The sequence below is a fragment of the Anser anser genome (genome assembly GCF_964211835.1).
Source record: "Anser anser genome assembly, chromosome: 1".
In the NCBI taxonomy this organism is placed as follows: domain Eukaryota; kingdom Metazoa; phylum Chordata; class Aves; order Anseriformes; family Anatidae; genus Anser; species Anser anser.
Window position 1 is genome coordinate 193,048,158 of NC_139720.1, and position 21,833 is coordinate 193,069,990.

A 21,833-nucleotide genomic window follows, 5' to 3' on the forward strand; every position below is an offset into this window, starting at 1 on the left:
ATTTTCAGCAATGCAACCATCTCTAGAAGGAAGTCTGAAGTCAACATGCAGAAAGCACATGTTACAAAAGCAGGTATGTCGGCTTGCTAAATGTAATGATTTCTGCTTACGAAAGGCAAGGAAGAGCAAACTGTACAGGATGGGAAAGAGAACCTCATTTGCACAGTGGTAGTTGTGTGCTCCTCTGGGACGCTACACGTGGGGGTGAATTTACTGCAGGGAGAGAGAGGTTGGCTAAGGACACCTCACCTCCCTGTCAGCATTGCGTGCTTGCAGTCATAGGAGAGTAGTTGTCCTTTCACATTGCAGCTATATCTGTTTCAGTCAGGAATGTCATCCAAGGAAAGGCAAATGACCTACTTATTTGTTCTTACTCAAAGAAAAACTGAAAATGCCTAGCAAGGTGCTGAACTAAACATGCTTACCTGTGTTGCAGTCACATGTTCAAAATTGTGGGATCTGGCATTCAGAATGCAAATCCCTCAGCCATCCTCTACAATGCTTCTGGGACGTTGCCAGCATCCACAAAGTGCTTGTTATTGGCTTACACAGAAAGGGAAGTATTCTTAAGGTGTTTGTGCAAATACTCTGTGTCAAACTTTAAGGCTGAGACAGAAAATACTTTGTCTGGAGGAAAGGAGGAAAAGGGGAGAGGAATTTGCTGTAAGTTTTACATCTCTGTAAGAGAAATTGGATTTTTCAGTATGCGTTTGTGCATGACAGAAGGATTTTGCTGCTATGTTTTATTGTATCTGAGGATCAGAAAGGATTTTCTTGTATGACTTACTTTCTAGGTCTCTGGGGATAGGGAAAGATTTTGCAATGTACATTACAGCCTGTGAGGATGGAAACCACTCATCCTGCATGTTGCACTCTTGGGTGATTTTGCAATGAGCAGTCGTTTGTGTTTTCCAGAGGTGTTTTTGAAGAGTTTGTATCCTGCTAAGTATTCAGGTGGCACATGCCTGAAGATGTCTCAAACACTTCACTGAATGACATTCAACGAACAACACATGCTAATGGAAGACTGGATAAATTCTGAGATGCCATTAGTTAAATGACTGAAATTAACATGTACAAAATCAAATTCATGACTATGAATCCAGATCAGGAAAGGACAGCAAACTAAAAGTACTTTAGTGGCATGGACGTATATCACTGTATATCAGTGGTGAGAGGGGAAAAAAGGCATTTCCATGTATCAGAGCCGTGTTTCAGATGCCGCAGCGCTTGTAATGCTGACAATACAGTACTTGCTGTTGTAACAGAAAGAGGTGAAAGGTACAGCTTGCTAAGATGAACTGAGTACTTTCTGAAGGCCTTTAACCTAAGCAACAGGAAATCTCACTTTCTCTGCCAGATGCCTTAAGTCTAGAATTGCCTGAAACAGTTATCTCTCCAGTCTTTTTCCAAATTCACCAGGTGAACTTCAGGTGAACTTCTCCAAAAACACAAATCCCAGTACTACCAACCTAAAAAAGGCTGTTAACTTCCTCTCAGCTTTACTTCATGTGCACATATATCATAAATTCCCAGGCAGCCCAATGTTTGAATGTGACTCATTAACATCAAGCTCAACCTAACCAAAGCCTAGAGAGCTTCAGTAGAACAATGGTAGTGGACCAAAAATAAATAAATAAATAAAAAATGGAGGCATTCAGGGTAAATAGTTGTCTCTGACATAAGTAATTACAGCTGGTCAATTCAATCTGTCATGCTTTTCAGTTATCACCTCTGCCATGACAGTTTGTGTAAGCAACCTCTTCTATCGTCTCATTCGTAAGAAACTCCACCCTTGAAAAGGATGTTTTAGACTTATTCATGTTTCTGTTGTTACTTGTTCTGGAATATACTGTGTTCAGTTTTCTGTCTCTCACTACAAGAAGGACATCGAGGCCCTGGAACGTGTCCAGAGAAGGGCTACAAAGCTGGTCAAGGGCCTGGAGCACAAGTCCTGTGAGGAGCGGCTGACGGCACTGGGGTTGTTTGGTCTGGAGAAGAAAGAGGAGGCTCAGGGGAGACCTTATTGCTCTCTGCAACTGCCTGAAGGGAAGGTGCAGGGAGCTGGGGGTCAGCCTCTTCTCACAGGTAACTAGTGATAGGACTAGAAGGAATGGCCTCAAGTTGTGCCAGGGTAGGTTGGATGGTTGGCAATGAGGAGACATTTCTTCTCAGAAAGAGCAGTCAGGCATTGGGTTGGGTTGCCGAGGGAGGTGGTGGAGTCACCATCCGTGGGGGTGTTCAAGGAAAGGTTGGACATGGTGCTTAGGGACATGGTTTAGTGGGTGACATTGGTAGTAGGGTGATGGTTAAACCGATCTTGCAGGTCTCTTCCAACACGAACGGTTCTGTGCTTCTACGCTTCCCCTCCACCGACACCCGACCTGTCACGCTAAGCCGGGGGAGGCCCACAGCCTTCCCCCGCCATCCCGCGGCCCCAGCCCGGCCGCCGCGCATGCGCCCCCCCGGCGGCGGAGCGGCCGCGTCCATGTCGGCGGCTGGCTGGAAGATGGCGGCGTGGAGAGCGGCGCTGGCGGCGGCCGCCCGCGCTCCGCTCCGGGGACGGCTCGCCGGGCTGCGGCCCGCCCGGAGCCAGCGGCGCCCGGCCGGCTGGAGGGTGGCCGCCGCCGCCGCCGTCCTGCTCGGGGGAGGCTCCGTGGCGGCGTGTTACGGCGGCTGGCGGGGGCGGCCGGGGGCGGGCGCCTTCCTCACCGTCCTGGCTCAGGTAAGGCGCCGGCAGCCCCGCTCCGGGAGCCCTCGACGCTCGCCCCGGGGGGCGCCTGGGGCCGGGGCGGGAGGGAGCCGGGGAACTGGGGGAGGCCGGCGGGGTGTGCGGGGAGCGGCCTGCGGGAGCCGAGCGCCGGCGGTGCCTGAGAAGTGGCCTGGGGGAGCGGCTGCCGTGACGGGGTCAGGCGGGGAACGCATGGCTCCGGCCCCCCGGCAGCTGTGTTTGGCCATAGGTGCTCCTGCTCCGCTTGGTTCTCGGTAACTTGGCTTGTTACCTGCGGTGGAAGCAAGCAGGGGTCCCCTGACAGCCCTGGGGTGTGCCCTGAGGGGTTCGTGTAGTCGTCGTGGGTACCTGACCTGTGCTGAGCTGCCCGTCTGCTGGCAGCTTCCAGGACTTGGCTTCTGGTCCGCGATGCCCAGCCTGAGCTTCAGGTGCTCTTAGGCATTAGCACGCTTCCCCCCTTAACAAAGAATATTCCCCCAAAATATCTCTTCTGTATTCCCCCAGAAATACGTGACACGCAGCAGTTAGGGTGATACCAGTTGGTACGTTCAGAATCTGGGCGATGAATGTTACGATGCCTTGGAGCATCAGTATTCATGCAGAAGGTCAAGAACACATACTCGTTATTTACAAAATAATCACCACAAGTTCCAAAACACAGTTATGCTTCCCACTGTTATTCATTTTGTGTAGTGAACTTTTTCCTGTTCTTCCTTCAGGGAAGAAATGGCTGTCAATTAAAGTCAGATAGGCTTCCAAGATGGGAAGACCCAGAAGTGATCTGGGCCAGCAGGTTAGGGTGGGATGGGGTTGGGAGGTCAGTGTATGATTGCATTGCCATTCAGCTGCTTCTGTCTAGGAAATTTTGGAAGAATTCCATGGTTTGTATGCTTTGAGATCCTGTCTCTTAGCAAATATTGAACCGTTTGAACTGCAGGCAGGTAAATAGCGATCTTATTTATTCTCAAATCAAGAGCAAGGAGTGATTTTTTTTTTTATTACTTATTGATGTTGCAGTCTTAGGTGTTGCAGTGGAGGAAACTCCACTTTTAAAATAAGAATGCTTCTGAAATAGGTTAAGTGTTAGTCCTGATTTCTTGGACAGCGCTTGTTAAAACTTTGGTTTTATGTACATACTCCCATCGAGGAAGGCAAACATTATTGCACTAGAATTTCTACTGGAAATGTATCTTCTTGCTGTAATGAGCCAGCAGAATAAGATTTTATATTTAGCTATGACATTTTTCAGCAGCATTGCATTATGTTTACAAAAAAATCCTGTCCTTGAGGCCTATTACCTATATGTATGGGACTCTTGCATAAGTACACTGTGTGTGGGTGTATATAAAATGTGTTAACAGGAAGTAACCGCTTTTAAAGACTGTTGAGTTGAAGGGATATAGCTTTGGTGCTTGTGTGTTCTTGGACTAGCTTCCAGGTAACACATGGACAGTCCTACAAGTACACCTTATAACTCTGTGGGGGAACTGAAAAGCTACAGCTTCTTGAATTGATTCGTTATCGGTGACAATAAGTTGCTGGACTCTGCAAATGTTAAACAGTTTATTCAATTTAAACTTTTTAGTTTCCTGATAAAAGACTGTTGGACATCCCATCGTAGTTGCAGACAAAAGTTCTCCGTACATCTCAAGCTCTGCGTTGCTGCAATTGATGTAGTGACACTTCAAAAAGTACTTAAGAACTGGCCATGCAGAGCATGGCGCTAAGGGCAGTAAATTGAAAGCAGAAGTGGCCTGTAAAATCCGCGAGGACAGATTAATAGAACCAAAGCAGCATGCTGCGTTTCTTTTAAGCAGTTTGGATGCTACCGGTGGCTTCTTACAGACAGAAATAAGAAACAATCAAAAGCATTGCAAAGTGTTGAAACGTGTATCGCCTTTATTTTTATGTCTTGGAGCACTCTTTTTTTCAGTTCAGAGCTTTTGCTTAGATTGAGATACATTTCACATTCTACAAGTGGATGACCTGACTTTATATTATTCCTTTTCACTATAGTGGATCTCAGGCAGCTTGGTTTGAGATCTCAAGCTTTGCTTGAGATTAGGCTTGCAAACAATTATGTACTGTTAATGTTGCTGTAGGTTATATAGGGGAATTGTGTGCAGCATGGGTATTGGAAATTTTATAGATTAAGGTAAGTATTTGAAATTAAACAGCACAATTTCCATGAGCATTGTGGTAATAAAAGTATACGCAGTGGAAATATTTGTACATCTCTCTCATGTACCAGGCCTAGCATATGCTCTTGAGAATGCTGAGTCCTTTAAGCTACAATGCTTCCCTGTTTTTCTTAGTAATACAGTCTTGACTGTTGAATCATAAGAATAAATCACTGCAAAATGGGTGGTAATTATTTAAGATGCCTGACAGAGTGAAGTTGACAAAGTGCCACTATTTCAGCATAATTTGAGCCACCGATTGAGTTTGTGTTCTTGTCCTGACAGTGAGATGTAACAACCACTAATAGCTTTATTGCAGTCAGTGTTCATTGTAAATACTTACTAGTTGAAATTGATAGCTATTTAGGTTTTCCTTTAGTGTCAATCAAACTAGTTTCCATCAAACTAATTAGAAGTTGTTCAGCATTATGTGTGATTCATGTAGTTACTTTCATTCTCAGTATTTGCTGACCTACTGTTTAGAAAGGTACAGGGAATATATTTGAATAAGTCCTTATTTATGATAGTAAATCTCTGCTGTACAAAAATTTTAGAGCAAAATTAACGTAATCTCTTTTTTTTTCCCCCCAGCTTTTATAGATACCAGGCCCTAGTTCTAGATATTCTTGTTATTTACCAGTGAAGCTCCATTGCGTGTCATAGAAGAGATATAGCCTGTGCTGCAAAATCTAGATCAGCTTTTCCAAATGAAGGGAGCGAGGCAGCTTTTATAGAGGGGCAGGGTGGTGGCAGTGAGTGCCTTCATTCTGCCAGTGTGACTGAAAATGGTGATTGTATTGAAGTTCACCGAACGTATTTCTTCTGTTATCCTGAACAACATGCCTGGGTCAAAAACGTACACACTACACTACACACTGCAGTGGTACATCATAGGTTGCTTTTCGGTAATTCCAGAATGATGTGTAATTGGGAACCTTGATCAGACTTGCGGTATTGTCCCAGATCTTGCATTTTCCAATACTAAGGTGGCATTACACGTCCTACAGCTCTTGGAATCCTTTGCTTAAAACACACTGTTCATTGCAAGTCAGTTTGCAGTCGCTCAGGTTGTCTTTATCAGGGTGAAAAATCAAGTACAGGATTGCCACAGAGCATGCAAGTGGATTTGGGATAGAACACATCAGGAAACTGTACCATCAAACCTGGGAACTTGCCAAGGGACCGTAGCTTCGATCATTTGCAGCATGTGTGAGCATGAGATAAGAGAGCTCTGAGAAGCACCAAGCTGCCACAGGCAGCGTCTCCTACCCCTGCTGAGTTTTTTAGGGATGTGTTTAGTCAGTTTCAGCAAGAAGAATACAATTTGATTCACCCGGGAGAAGTTGCCCTCTCTGTAGAGTGTTGCATTTTGTGCTCAGTCTGAGTCACTCTTTCCAACTGAGACTGGCTAAAGTTGTTACTGGTGTACATATATATAATAACAACATGTGGAAGTCCTGTCTGTTTGGTACTGATAAAGGTGATATTGTTGCAGCATTCTTTTCCTAGGAGTATGGGAGCACTAGCTGATAATTAAATATTTGATCCGGCTTCCCTGAGCTAAGCGGAAAACACAACTTGACCTCCAGAGGTCCCTTCCAACCTCAACCATTCTGTGAACTTAATGATAGTTCTTGCTACTGGTTTCTGTTACGTGATTATAGCCTAGTTTGTTCTCTTCATCTTCCCCTTTCTTCTGTTGTTTGTGTTGTATTAGCACTGTGCTATGGTTCTTCCAGATAAGAAGAGACTCGATTCCTGTCCTAGAGGTCTTAAATACATATTGTATTTGATCATACATTTGGTCTTAACGTTTTCAGTTGAGATAATCCTATTCTTTCACAATGGATAACAAACCACTTGTGCCTTTTTTAGTGTCTGATATTGATGAAATACTTATTTTATTTTAAAATGTGGGGGTTTTTTTGAAGCAGAAAATAGCCTTTTTGTGTTTGAAAGTGGGAGGGTGGGGGAAAGTCCAGGAATCTCTTTTGGACTTGTTAAACTGTGTGGAGCGTTTCACCCTTTTCCACTTTTCTAATGATAGTGATTCTTAACAGAGCCAAAGATAGGCACACATGCGAGTGGTGACTGTGTGTGGCCATTTCATGAAAACTGTTACTCCAAACAGCTGTGAGTAAAATACTTTTATTGATTAAAGTTGGAGCTTCAGTTCATTTTCTTGGGCTATGTATGTAACCACCACTAAAATTTACTTCGGAGCTATTGCCTTATACTCTTCGGTGAATGCAGAATACCGTAAAGGATACCCTGAACACCAGTTTTGTTCAGGGAAGGTGCCCTTGGATCTGGCACAGTGGTAAAGACAAAATAATCCACTGGAGGACCTCTTCACAAATCCTGGCTGATAGAGAGCTCAAAGTGCTGCAGTTCATAAGATAATCTAGGGAGACTGCTGCAATTAAATGTAACTCAAAAGTTTATCAGGTTTGTAGGAGAAGTCTTTGGGCTTCCAGATGTGGAAGCTGATAAAAATGGTTTTAATAGTTCTGAGAGCAGACTGTTTCTTGGTCTTACTTTGAGTGCTGGGATGGATTTGTTTCAGACGAGTTCTAGTATATTGTGCATGGTTTTCATCTGGGTAAAAATTTCAATCCTGATCAATAGATGATTCGCAAACTAATGTCAGCTATGCATATGTTACCTTTTTAGTTTATTTTCACTTGATTGGTAACTTCTGGCATAGACATGAATGCGGTATTACATTCTTGGTGTCACTGCCCCTCATTATGTGCTACCAAAGCAAATGACATCAGTTGCATGCATGTCAAAAGCAGCTTTTTGTTTAAATTGTTTGAAGCAATTTCTTTAGAGCAGTGGAAGGAAGAAATGAATAGCTCTGGGATTCTGATATTTTTGCATATTCCATGTATCCTGGACCCCTTGATGACTTATGTTATGCTTATACAACTTTTAGCTCACATTTCCTCAGTTTTATTTATTTATTTTAATATAGATTATATCTAGGAAGGTAAAATGTATATTAACTGCATGTAGAAGGTTTTCAGTATTGGCAGGTAGGATGTACGTGTGTGGTATTTGAATTCAGTCACCAAATAGAAAAAAAAAGCGTATTTTTTTTGTAGGAACCATTGGTTAATCTATAGTTCACATGTAGGTGCTTTAAACTGAGAGACTGGTTGGCAAATCTCGTTAGAATGGGAATTTTTGTGGGGGTTTCTGTGCAATCTGTTCTAAAAGCCTGGTTCATGCTAAGGAAGAACATTGCTGTTAAGATGAGGTGTCTGGATAAATATAGAAGTCTGGATAAAATTGCATAAGGATTTGTAGTGATGTATGGAATTGCTCGGAGGAATCTGGTTCTAAAATAAAACCGGTAAGAATATGTACAGCCTAATCTGAAAAATAGACAAGAAGATTCTTGTGCTTACTCTGTCATAAAAATAAAAAAAAAAAAAGCCAGCTTTTGTTTGATCAAAAGTCCTGGAATAATTTTTGTGTCCTAAGTAATAATTTAAAAGCGTTTGTCTTTGAGTCTTTTTTTCTATTAGAGTTCGAGAGGTGTTTGGACAAAGCTCTCAGACACATGGTCTGATTTTTGGGTGGTCCTTTGGGTACCCAGGAGCTGGACTCAGTGATCCTTATGGGTCCCTTCCAACTGGGATATTCCGTGATTCTATGAAATTAATTGCAAATGCAAATGTAACAGCACATCTAATAGATTACGAGGATGCTCACAAAAGAATAATTAAGCATGTATAAAATACAAGTCCTCAGTGAACGCTTTAACAGGCTTTTGAAATTTAATGCAAATGTTTTTAATCCACATCAGGCATGCTACTCGCTGATAGCTTGCAGGCCTCGGAGAAGCTTCGTGCTGACCTGACCACATGGCCCTATGGTTAATGCTTAAAATCTGCCTGGTGAAACAAGGCCATATAAAAAACCATTAAAATCACAATTACTGTTGTGGGCTGGAGCCACTTTAAGTAAGGCTTATGCTTTTTTTATTACTTATTTTTCCTGCTTTACCTTGTCCGTTCCACACCATGGTGGCCTTGGATTTTCCTGCTGCTGACAGAAGCTGTCTACGTGCGATGGGCCACGCTACGCTGTGTGAGGTGGCCAGGGACCACGTTTGCCTGCCCCTGCCCAGCATCAGGTCAGTGTTGGGGCTGGAGCACGGCAGGGAAGGCGTGAGGGGCTCCAGGCTGCCTTTTCGGCTTCAGCCTTGAACCACCCCTCAGGTGGTGCCTTTAAATCTTCCTCCCACTGAAGCATCTGTAAAACCGTCAGCCTTCAGGTGGGCACCAGGTCTGATTCAAGGTCTTTCAAAGCACTCATGTTTCTTGACAGCAGTGCCCAGTGCTGGGAAGTCTTTTTCTTGGTGAGCAGTGAGTGCAGGCAGCGTTCTTGTCAGCATCGGTAACATCCTTCTATTGGCTTCATATTTTGCCTTCTGATGCATCTTTCCTGCTATATTTACAATGTCAATAAATATGACATATAATTTACAATCTCAATAAATATGACAAAATGATGATCATGACAAGGTAGTTAAATATTGTAGGTAAACACACTGAACACTTCCTATTTTTGAAAGGAAATGAGTACTCAAGTACCTCGAGTACTGTGTTCAGTTTTGGGCCCCTCGCTACAAGAAGGACATGGAGGTGCTCGAGAGAGTCCAGAGAAGGGCAACGAAGCTGGTGAGGGGTCTGGAGAACAAGTCTTACGAGGAGCAGCTGAGGGGGCTGGGGTTGTTCAGCCTGGAGAAGAGGAGGCTCAGGGGAGACCTCATCGCTCTCTACAGATACCTTAAAGGAGGCTGTAGCGAGGTGGGGGTTGGTCTGTTCTCCTACGTGCCTGGTGACAGGACGAGGGGGAATGGCCTAAAGTTGCGCTGGGGAGGTTTAGGTTGGATGTTAGGAAGAACTTCTTTACTGAAAGGGTTGTTGGGCATTGGAATGGGCTGCCCAGGGAAGTGGTTGAGTCGCCATCCCTGGAGGTCTTTAAAAGACGTTTAGAGGTAGCCCTTAGTGATATGGTTTAGTGGAGGACTTGTTAGTGTTAGGTCAGAGGTTGGACTCGGTGATCTTGGAGGCCTCTTCCAACCTAGACGATTCTGTGATTCTGAGTAGTCAGTTTGTCATTGCATTTCTGGGATATCGACAGTCAGTGGCTACATAAGATATTTTAACACAATTCATGCATACACCTTCTAACTGGTGTATCACGCCGGTTTATTCTTACTAATTTTTTTTTCTCGCCATTGCTTCTAGAAGTAAACTGAAGTACTGGGGTTGGGTCTGTGCACATAAATAAATACCTTAATAACGTTGTTGCCTCCTAATTCATCTAGGAGTAAGTTAGAGTTAATAGTCCCAAATATTATGAAAATGGTGTGTTCAAAAACTCATTTTAAAACATCATTCGTCCAATATTTAAGCATCAATAAATCTATGAATCTTATCCACAGGGAGAGCTTTTTAGAATTGGATTAACAGCTCAGACTTCCCTAATCTTTTTTTTTCTTTTTTTTTTCCCTGAAAGATGCTTCAGTCTTTCTGAGCTGTTCCTCTTGCGCAGCCAAAGAGGGTAACCTTAGCTACCTCTTGTTTAATTCTGTATTTCACTGTGTTATGGAAATACTGTGTGTATCAGGTATCCGCTAAGCGGTCTAAATCAATAACGGAGATATTAAATATATCACAAACATCATTCTCTGCATTGGTGACATACAGACATTGTCATGTTGTGTGCCCAAAATAGAATGTGGTATAGAGAGTATGGAATCTGTAGGGCCATGATGTTATAATTAATTATAGACTTAGATGTTGCTTATGGATATACATTTGTTTCACAACTTTAAATATACGGTATCCATTTCAGCCTTTTGAATGTGAGATATTTATATCCTGAAGTTTTTGGCTTTGAAAATATTTACATTTATTCCCTTCTCTGTGTGCACAGAGATTCTTTGTACAGGTGTCTTCATTGATACTAAAACAACATGATGTCAAATGTAATCTTAGGGGTCGAGGTTAAAATTTAACTATCTTTCGTCTGATCTGTCACCTTCTACTTCGATTTGCTCCGGCTGTATGACTTGAGTAATTAAACAAAATTTAACTAGCATTCTTTAGGCACTTTGATACATGTGGACAGATTGGGTGACTTGAAGTTGCATGATTTTATTGTGGTTTTAGCTATTATTTTGATTTTGGTGTAATGAAAGGTTAATGTTACAGTTTGAAAGTCATTGGCTGCTTATGCTAGTGGACAAACATGAATGAGTAAGAAAATAGTTTGACTGCAAGTTAAAAATACTGTTCTGAATAGAAATAATTATACAAAATAATTGGATTTTTAACAAATACCCCAGGAAGAAATTAGTATTTATTTACCGGGAATAATAGACCCTTTCCTTGCACAAAACAGACATTATAATGTTTCTTTATCTCCTTTCTTAGATGGAAGATGTATCTAAAACGATGTTGTTTCTAAAAACTTTGAACAGGCAGAGTGATAAGTAGCCTCTTTTTTTTTTTTGTAAAAAATGATCAGTTGTGTCCAAACAGTAGCATCAATTCTGTTATTGTGTTTGCAGGATGAGCATAAGAGCTCTGTATTACACTTCCTTGTAGATTCTTGTCTACAGACACAAATGGCTAAATATGGCTATTCCCAGGAAGTGGGTTAGCATCTTGCAGCATAATGTAACCAGAAGAAGAGGTAGTAGCTCAGAATCTACAATTAATTTTTGCTCTGGGGAAAGTTACACAGATTTCACTGGTGACAGCTGTGACAATAGCATTAGGGCTGTTCACGTTACGTACATCTGCTTATTTCCTGCACTGGGTGCTTCCAGGTCACTCAGTGTGAGTACTTTGTAATATCTAATTTATTTCTTTTTTTACTATTGTTCTTTGAATAATGTTACTTTATTTGACATAAGTAGGCTTAATTTAGTTTAATTAATATTCCACAAAGACACTAACTAAAGTAATCATCAGAATTAATGACAGAGAAAATGGTGTGAAATGCTCATTCAGAACACATTCAGTTGGCTCTGTCTCCTTACTGTTGCTCCTGACCATTGTTAACTACACTATGGGCCGAAGGACAACAGAATAGTCTTGTTAGCTTTAAACACCAGCCAGCATTTAAATTAGTTCCTCAAGTCCCATTCAGCGTAGGGGAAATTTCGAGAGTGACTGTCTTGCAGTGATGAAGTCTATAAAAAGCAGTTGTAGCAGATGTAGCTAATAAATACTGTCTTATCAGCGCTGATCCCTTCCCTGCTGCTGCGCCAAATCAGCAGTAAAACTCCTTCATCTGCCTCCAAAAACTGCAGACTAACTCTAGCGGAGATGAAAAATTGATATGAACTGAAGGAAATCAGTGTTTCCAGAAATTATTTTTTCTGAATCTCTTTTTTTTTAAAGTAGACATTTACTTTGAATAAGGCCTATTATTGGAGATACTGCCATAGTAATAATATATTAACGAATTATAATGCAATATTAAAATGCAATACACTTAAATACATATATAGCTTTATATATACTTTGTTATATGTAAATTTACATTTTATGCATACATTTCTAAGGATATAGTATTATGCATATGTATAAGATGCGCATAAAACACTCATTATGTAAATACAAGAGAAAGAAAATAAATGTAATGGTATGATAATAATGAAATTATGAGTTTTATTTTGAAAGTTTCTGGTCTAACTTATAAGCTATGCCCAGAACAGGAAGGATGGATTCTGCCTGAAGTTCAGCTGAAGGCTGCTCGTGGTGGCTGCTCACCACCAAGTCAGGCCTGGCTTTGAAACTCACGCTGTGCGCACACTGCTGTGCAGCCTTGCTGAAGAGAAATTGGGAGAGTTCTGTGCTGTCATGTTGCTCTGATGATACAACTTGGTAACAGTGTTATATTCTCTCACAGATTTGCCAAAATGAACTTTATTTTTCAGTGCAAAAGTTTTATGGGTTACGCACTGAGCACATTGCTTGACCGTTTGCTTCTCCTTTTCCAAAGCTTTGGAAGTTAGAAGACAGCAGAGCTGAGTGCCGCAATAGACAGAAGAGTGGTTTAGGGCTGCAGTACAACCTCTGTCACAGTTCTCTCTGGATTTGTTTTTGAAGCAACTCTGGACTTACCTGGTAATTTGGCTTTTTTTTTTTTTTTAACGGACATGCAAGTCAAAATGATGCTAAGATGCTGTATTTTACCATTGCTTCATAACCTCATAGTATTTATATTTAAAGTAACAGTGGTCTCAGTAGCCTGAAATTGTCACAAAGGGAAATGTTTTCCCTTGCTCATTTGCCTGAGGAGATGGCATTATTAGAGTGTGGTTCTTGTTTAGGAATGCAATAAAGGTGGTTGATAAAACATCTGGCAACCCTTTGTACTGAAGAGTATGCTTGATGGCCTTAGGAATATGGAGTACAGTAGTACTTGGGAATAAGTAGAAAAGGACAGGCTTTTGCTGAAGATGGGAATCAGCAGGAATAAACACTAGTCTCCAAAACAAAACCCGAAGTGAAAAAAAGAATAAAACAAAAACCAACAAACCCAACAATACAAAACATGAATCAGTTTAAAACCTAGGCTTCCCAGAGCAATTCAGATACTTTTATCTAATATAAAGTATTATTATAAAATCTAGATTTTTTCATATGGAACAAATGAGGAGAATTAATATATGATTTAGTTGCTCACATTCGATGGACTCCTGTTTCGTAATACAAAACTGTTTTTCATGAGATCCATCTTCACTTAGGAGTAGCTTACTGTTTTTTGCAGTGAGTTGTGTCCACAGTAGAACATGGGCAATTAATAAATTTTGGATGGTTACATGTATGTATCAGAGAACACAAACGTTTGTTTCAGTACTTCAGACAAGTGCAATATCTGGTTTGTCTTCATGAAATGTCTGTGTCGCTAATGTAATTTAGAGGAAGACCTTATAAAAATGCAGTTACAGCAGCTACTTTAAAAATGTGGACAAGTTTGAATATAATGTTTGCAGTGAAAGAAACAGTCTTTCATATTCTGATTCTGTGGTTAGGCCTGGGAGGTTTGTAAGCACGTGAGAAACAACTGAGTAATGGAAATAGAGCTCCTTAAACAAGATGCAGATTCTATTTGTGCTCAGCTGGGTGAGTCCTACAATGTGCAGATACTTTTCTTGTGCTGTGACTTACTTGGTCTGAAATTATTTTCTTAGTCGTCCACCAAATTATTTGGCAGTGCATGCTGCTATTTTTTCCTTACTTAAGCGACAATTTTTTAAGCTCTGAAAACTCTTTTCATTTAAATTGGATATAGCTGGACCTTCCCATATGAAAGCTTCTCCGCAAAACCTTAAAATATGTTGAGACTAATTTACAAGAGCTAAACATGCTCTATGTTGTGGTTAAAATACACATTTTAATTTGCCATTCAAAGTAAATCATTTTCTGTATTATAACAGAGCTGTAGTTCTGTGTAGCTTGCTTGGTTAATGCGTGTGTGTGTTGCTGCTGCAGTACCTTCTGAGAAAAAACAATTGCTCCTTTTTTCACACAGAGCTGTAGTTAAGCACTTCTGTAAATAAATTTGTGCTTGTCTTAAGCTCTCTCCAGTGACTTTATTGAAAAGAGTGCTAAAGACCTTAAAGCTAAATACATTTAGGCTGTGAGCTATGGGAAGGACTCATCATCAAGAACAAAAATGGCAAAATCTAAAGCAACTCTTATGCTTCTGGATTAAAATAAGTTAATTAAACTTCGAATTTTCAACTCGGCTGAAGAACCATCATGGACAGCAAATAGTGTAAAGTATATAAAATTGCTTTTCCTAGAACACAGTGTTTTCTTTTATTGTGAATATGCCTGTTGTATGGAATGTTCCTACTCAATCTCCCAGAAAAACATCGTAGGAAATTGCTGACATACTTTTTTCCCAGCTGCTGTTAAATTTGGAAAACTGACAATGTCATATTGCCAAATGGTGTTGCATTGTTTAATTTTAAGATTCATGTTCTTATTCCTCTTCAGCCTCAAAAGTGTAAAACACAAAGCAAAATAAGAAAATTTCAGTGCACCAGATATGTTGCATGTGCTAGTTGAACATAGTTTGTATAGCACTATATAGTCGATTCTTTATGTGAGCACGTCTATAAAAAATAATGTAGTTTCATCTGTGAATATGCCATCTGTTTGCTGTATGTTTATCATCAGTACCTCATTTCATTGTTTGTGATGAAGAGGTCCCTGGACAGTACTGCTTCTTGAAATGACAGTGATGCATTCAAGATGTATTGTCAGCAGTAGTGAATCGTAGTCAGATTCCTTGCTGTAAAACTCTTAGAGCAGTATATAATGTTACACTGCTGATACCTTTTCCTTCACACTGTACACTCATTCCTAGTGGTAGCATTTCCAGTGTTTCAGAATAGTGATACAGACAGCACAGAGTGCTTATACCAAGTGCCATCGCGTGATTGACTCTTCTGGGAGAGGGATTTCTGAGAGCGTAGTTGCCGACCTGATGGCACATCTATTTCACTTCTTCTTCCCCAGACGGCTAGTTAACTTGATCTTTCTGGGGATCTGGGAGCTTTCCCTGCAGGACGCTTTCCTCGTAGCGGGCTCTACAGGTTGAAGTTGTGCAGAGGGTCCTGGGTCCTCTCTTCTTCACGTAGCGTGTGAGTTGGGTACCTCTCCCAGCATCACTTCCAGGACCAGCAGCCTCCACACCTCGAACTGCCCTGCACTGTCGCTTTCCAGGAGGGAAGGAGCTTGCTTCTACTATCTTCATTGCTTTGTTGCTGAAGCAATGGGTTTAGCTCTGAATACAGAGTTAGAAGGTGGAGGGTAATGTGAGGTAGGTAGAGAGGCTCTGGGGTCAGACAACGTAGGGCTTAAATTCTGGTTGTGGTGTACAGACCCTTCTGTATAGTTCAGTAGAGTTCCCGATTGCATATCACCTCTATAAATTCATGTTGTGGGCATCTCTTTCTAGCCACTGGAAATATCCAGTTGATCTGCTAGACCAGCAAAAGTGGATTCAAAAGTTGTTTGCAGTTCTTTGAAGTGTATTACACTTCATGCATAATGTTTCTTGTCATCCTGGAGGCCATACCTGGGATGTTATTTTGCCTCTTCAGGCCTGGAGATTCTCACATTTCTCATCGCTTCATGCTTGAGGGAAGCTTCCAGCCATTTAGTGTCCCTATGAATGTGTTTGGCAAAATAAAGTTCGTAGAGGCAATACCCTTTATCAGATGAGATGCTGTAAATGGGAAAATTCCACAAGTTTTTGGTCACCACACAAGCTCTTAGATCTGAAGTAAAAGTAAATTTAAAAATTGAGCAAAAGTTGAGGAAAGATTGCTCTGCTGGTACTTCAGAAACTGGAAAATGTGCCTTCTCTGTCAGCAAACCTTGAATAGACAGGTGAGGAGTTACTGGTAGTGATCAGCTTATGTTCAGGTAGTCATGAGATAATAGGGATGTGCTTTTGATTGTGAATAGGGCGTGGGCCCTGGAGCTTGTACATTGCAAAGAGCAGAGTCCAGGAACAGTTTCATAAGAATGTGAAGATAGCATGCTTGCAACACTCATGCCCATACATCAGCTGAATAATTTTTTGTGTTCAGATATTTTGCTGAATGCAACAAACTTCAGCTATAGACAGCTCAAAAAAGCCTCTTCTGTCTTTGCAGGAAAAATATCCTTTATTCTGTTTTGGTACTGCAGTCTTTCTACTTAATGTAATACTTTTATAGTAAGGGAAGCATGGGAGGACAAAGTGTCTCTACTGTCCTTCAGAGTTTGTTCTGCTGTATTTTTGGAGCTAATGTATGCATAAGGCACTGAGTAAAGTATCCTGTGTTATTCCATGCAATAAGTACATAAGATAGCATAATTTAAAAAGCGTTTGTCTTTGAGTCTTTATTCTATTAGAGTTTGAGAGGTGTTTGGACAAAACTCTCAGACACATGGTCTGATTTTTGGGTGGTCCTTTGGGTACTCAGGAGCTGGACTCAGTGATCCCTATGGGTCCCTTCCAACTGGGGTATTCTGTGATTCTGTGATTCCATTATACATAAAATAAGTGTTCATGAAATATCTGACAAAGAAACTAAATTTTATTTTTATATATATATATATATATATATTAGCAATTTACCTACCGCATATCCAACCTATTACAATGCTTTGACTAGAGACTAAGTTGAGCTTTGTGGTGTGGTGGTGTAGTGGTCATAAATGTTCAGTAATCATAAATCATGCCTTAAGATTGGACTGGCCAAAAACGTAAGGTTTTTATTTAAGATCATGTGGTTATTTTTATTGGTTTTGAACCTCCAGGGTTGACACTTCCCAACTGTAAAGGCTAGAAGTTTTTCAGGGAAGTTAAGCTACTTTCTCAGTGTTAGGAACAGTAATGCAACTTTAATAAAATTGAATGTTTTGTTAGTATTCTTGATGAAACTAAGTGGTAGGTTCAATATATACATATATATACACTTTTTGATTTGAGAATCAAGAGTAGTGAGAGTCTTAATGAGTTCTTTGGTGGCTTTTGTTAAATCACAAGGTGAGAAACATCTGTTATTGAAGTGCCAAGTTGCACTACTCACCACCATGAAAAAAGCAAGCTTTTAACAATAGAAAAATGGCTGCAAAAACTGATGACTGCTTTCAACTTGTCGAATTCCTAGTTGGTCATCTATTTTATATGCTGTCTCCTTTCCATGTAAGTTTCTTCCATATGGCTTACTTTCGTCATTTAAACTGAGGGCTAGTGACCCTCAGTTTCTCCAGATGGAAGGAGGGAAAGGATTACTTCCCACACAGAAGAAATTTGAGAAAATTGTAAGTTTGAAGGAAAAAAAAGGGGGGAAGGGGGGTCACTAGCAGCCTAGTGTTAAAAGTAACAAGGCCACACTTGATCATAGCAATAACTATACTGAAAAATCCTGGGCATTTATATTTGCCTACAAAAAGCTTCAGATTTTTCTGTAGTAGTAAGGCTGCTGGAGAACTGGTAGTTCTGTTTGGGGTTTGGGTTTTTTTGTTGTTTTTTTTTTAGTTGAAAAAGGAGGCTGTTGTAATCTACACAACTGATAGAGTATTCAGGAGATTTCTTCTGTGTAAAAGAATGATAAAGAAGAGAGATCATTTTTCAGAACAAGGAAAACCTGAAGATTGAGGTGTGGAATATTTAGGCTCAAACCCATGCTCCAGACAGAGCACAACACAAAGCTCTATAACACAAGTAAGCATCTTACCACCCATGTTACTACATGTGCTAGGATGATCTTTTTAAGTTGAACAACGATAAATAAAAAAAAACTGGGAAGTGATGAGACTGTGATCTTTGTTTCCAGCCAGTCCAGAAAGTTCAGGGCTTAAAACCAAACTTGTATTCAGACCAGTTTACTAAAAAGAACAAGCTTTCTGGAGATTTGTCTTTTTTATTTATTTTTAAGTAAAATTATTTAGGTTGTCATGGTATTGTTATGTGTGCTAAAAACATGATTCTTGTAGGTCCAGAGTGAAAGATAGGCATATAATTTTAAACATATGCTATTTCTCAGCTAGATTTGGATATAACTGGATACAGAAAAAATAAATAAAGGAAATGTATCATGAGCTTTTCTATACCCTATCAGTTTGCAAAGAACTTGCTCAAGAAAGACTGTTTTCAGAAACAGGAAGAGTCAACATAATTGTTTTTATGGACGATTTAAAAGGTTCACGCACAGATAACTTTGTGTGAGAGTACAGTACTGTAACTCATGTAAGCATCTGTGTGAACTATATCATTACTTCAATTTGCCTGTGTTTTTTTTTTAAATACAGTGTTAGATTAGAGGTGGAAAGATAACACAATAATTTACAAAGTGCTAAACTGGGTTTAAAATCCTCCTTGATGGTGTAGCCTGAAGTATGTATCTCAGTTGTGTTAAAGATACCCAAGTTAAAAATAAAGGGGAGGAGGAAAGGCATATCTGTGGTGTCACCGAGGCATGTGGTAAGTTGATGTATAAAGGGAACGTAATGGATCTGCTTGGATTCCAGCCAATGTTGCTGGACACAGGCATTCAGCGAGGCACATTCCGGGGCATTAAGTGCAATCCCTTCCCGAAGCGTGGTGAGCCTTCTGTGTAATTCATCTTCTCTGCAGTCCACTCCGCTAGGGGCTGGACACGCGGCTTAGCCGATTTCATTACCACTGTAACTTCTGTGTAGTCGCTTTTCAATTCAAGGCAGCATTCAACTTCTAAATGCTTACAAATGGGTTAGCTCTATTTGAATATACTATATTCACTTTAAACTTGGTCTTACTTGGAGTAGGGTACTTGAATCTTGTTTCTGCTGTACATTGTGAACGAATCATTGGAAGACGATAGCTTTTCAATCTGCATTTTTTAATTTATAAAAGCTGTTAGTTTTAGCATGCAAAAATTAATTGTAGTGGGCTTTCTTTTTAAATTCTGTCATGTTAGCAACTTACTCTGATACTATGACTTTGCTACCTTGTATAGGGGGAAAAAAATGTGTGATCCGTTTTAGTGAGCACAAAGAGAAGGAAAGAGGAATTCTTCAGTGGAAGTCATCTGTGAATAGCAACAATAAGTGAAGTGCTGCAGTAGAACTCACTCTCTAAAGGTGTCCGAGATGGAAGTTTTCCTCCTCCAGACTTGAAGAAGCAACACTCCCATTTTCCCTACCAGCCTAATTTTCCACGTATTTCCATTTTCTTGGCCATCTAAAGTCAATATGCACTAAGCATACATCTTCTTGTTATGTCTTCTGGAATAAAAACCTTACAGACGTTCAGAAAAATTTTAAGTTTCTTTTGTGAACCACCTGCAGGATGAGCTTGGTGTCACCTCGTGCCGGGAGGTTTGGGTGCTATCAGGTCGTGTGAGGCTGGAGAGGAAGCAGAGCTGTGCTGACACCAGAAGGGTTGCCTGCCTACTCCATCCTATCCCCTCAAAAGGGTGGGTTACCTCCGATTGCCTTAAAATAAACAAATACCATTTTTTGAAATGAATACCCCCAAAGTCATCTTTGACTACCAGGATTATTTGGCCACTTATTTTATGGGATAGCCAGAGCAAGCGTGAATGTATAGACTATAGCTTTGTGTGTTTAATTGTGTGCAACCCATTTATAGAAAAAGAAATGTTATGAAAGCATTTAGCAAAACTATAAATGTTTATAATATTATAGCTTTTACTATCAACTCATCATGCTAACAGCTATGATTACTGTTCTTTGTTAATTAAAAGCTGTTTTGTAACAAAAAGCTTCAGATAAATATTTAATGTCAAGCTGGGCTGAAATTAATCTAAAAGATATTAATATGCGCACAGTATCTGTGACCTACTCTTCGTTGTGACATTGTGCTTTCAAAATATAAAATGACCTGCTTTTCTAGCATATGAATGTTTATATTCACTTTTTAAGAGCTTAATGTCCAAAATCTAATTTTAAAATAGCTTTTTTTTCTGATGTGTTGACAGCAACTAATTGTTATTCAAAGATAATACTGTTGCAAGCTAAGCTTGTTAAATTAAACTGTTTGATTTACCTTTCATTTCTTTTGCCTCCTTAGAAAATCTTCCTAGTTCAGTGCTGCATGATATTTTCTCTAGTTGTGCGTGTGAAGAACTGTAGTCACTGGACCTTGGAAAGTACATAGGAAGGGGTGGTATTTTTCTTCTCTAGCATTAGGCGCATAGGGCACTAAAGTCTCTTCTTTTCTTTGTTCCCTCTACCTTGCTTCAAAAAAAAGCAAAGGTCCAAAAAAATCATTTAATGCTGTCATTTCATATTCTCCATACTTCTGGAACAAAGCTATTTAAGCCTGCGATCTAAATAGCTGTTCACAGCTGCTGCCAGCTTATACCCTGGTGCTAGTTAGAGCTGCTCACCGTAACGCTGGAGAGACCCCTTTTAAATATAGTATTTTGACAAACTTTAAACACTGTGTTCCTTAGTTAGATTCCTTGTCTAAGCCTCTTTGTATTTCACACATTTAGGAGAACTGACATTAAGCTTATCTCTGTTAAATGTGGCGAGCCATAATCACTTAATGAGAAACAATTTTTAAGAACAAATAGAGGTAATTCAGCACTACTAGTATGACATTGCATAAAATGTTCTTTGCACTAGTCAATTTTCCAAACAGCACAGTCATGTTTGGTTTTGGCAAGGTCCTCTGGTTCTACACTGCCGTTGTAGCTGAGCTAGTCTGTACCAGGTTTTTAACTACACTTTTCCAGTAGCTTTTACTCAGCCTTCCTGAGCATTTAGACCATTTCTAAAGAGAAAATACAAAGCTAAACCAAAGGCAGTTATGTTTATATTGGGAAAATATTTGTAACATTGAGAAATAACTTTTCATCATCTCTCTCAATTCTTATCTATTTATTCCATAATCCTATCAAAGTAAAGATAAGAAAATAAATGTCTGGATCTTATGTTGGTGCTCTTGTGTAGAGTATGTAAAGTGGCCCACTGAAACTTCTGACCTACTGGTCTCACTTCCCAGGTAAGGATTTTCTAACTCTTTCTTCCAGTTCACTCTTACGTTGCCTTCTTCTTGACTTTGAGAAGCATCACCAGTCTCTGTTTGTTTTGATTTAAAACTATTTTATTTTTTTTGAGGAAGAGTGAAGAGAAAAATAAAAAGTTAGAGATAATGAAACTTTCTCTTTCTGCATAAAGTAGGATAGCTTAGTATTATTTTAAAGAACAAAAGTATGTTGTCCATGTTTTAACCAAAACAATTAACTTTTAAAAAATTCTTGCTACTAATTTGCATCAATATCGTTGTACCAAACAAATTGTACCACTGTGGGATTTACTACTCATCATCACTGCAGCATCACAGACTTCAAACTTCTTTTATACCAG

General features: G+C 40.1%; 1 protein-coding gene across 1 annotated transcript in view; it reads left to right on the forward strand.

Annotated features, from left to right (window-relative positions):
• Positions 1-2,290: 2,290 nt before the first annotated feature.
• The window catches only part of MICU2 (mitochondrial calcium uptake 2), a 155,656-nt gene continuing 136,113 nt past the window's right edge, over positions 2,291-21,833 (forward strand). Inside the window, exon 1 of the mRNA XM_083833955.1 lies at positions 2,291-2,725. Coding sequence (XP_083690081.1) covers positions 2,306-2,725 — 420 coding nt within the window. The 5' untranslated portion in view covers positions 2,291-2,305. The remainder of the gene's footprint in view (positions 2,726-21,833) is intronic.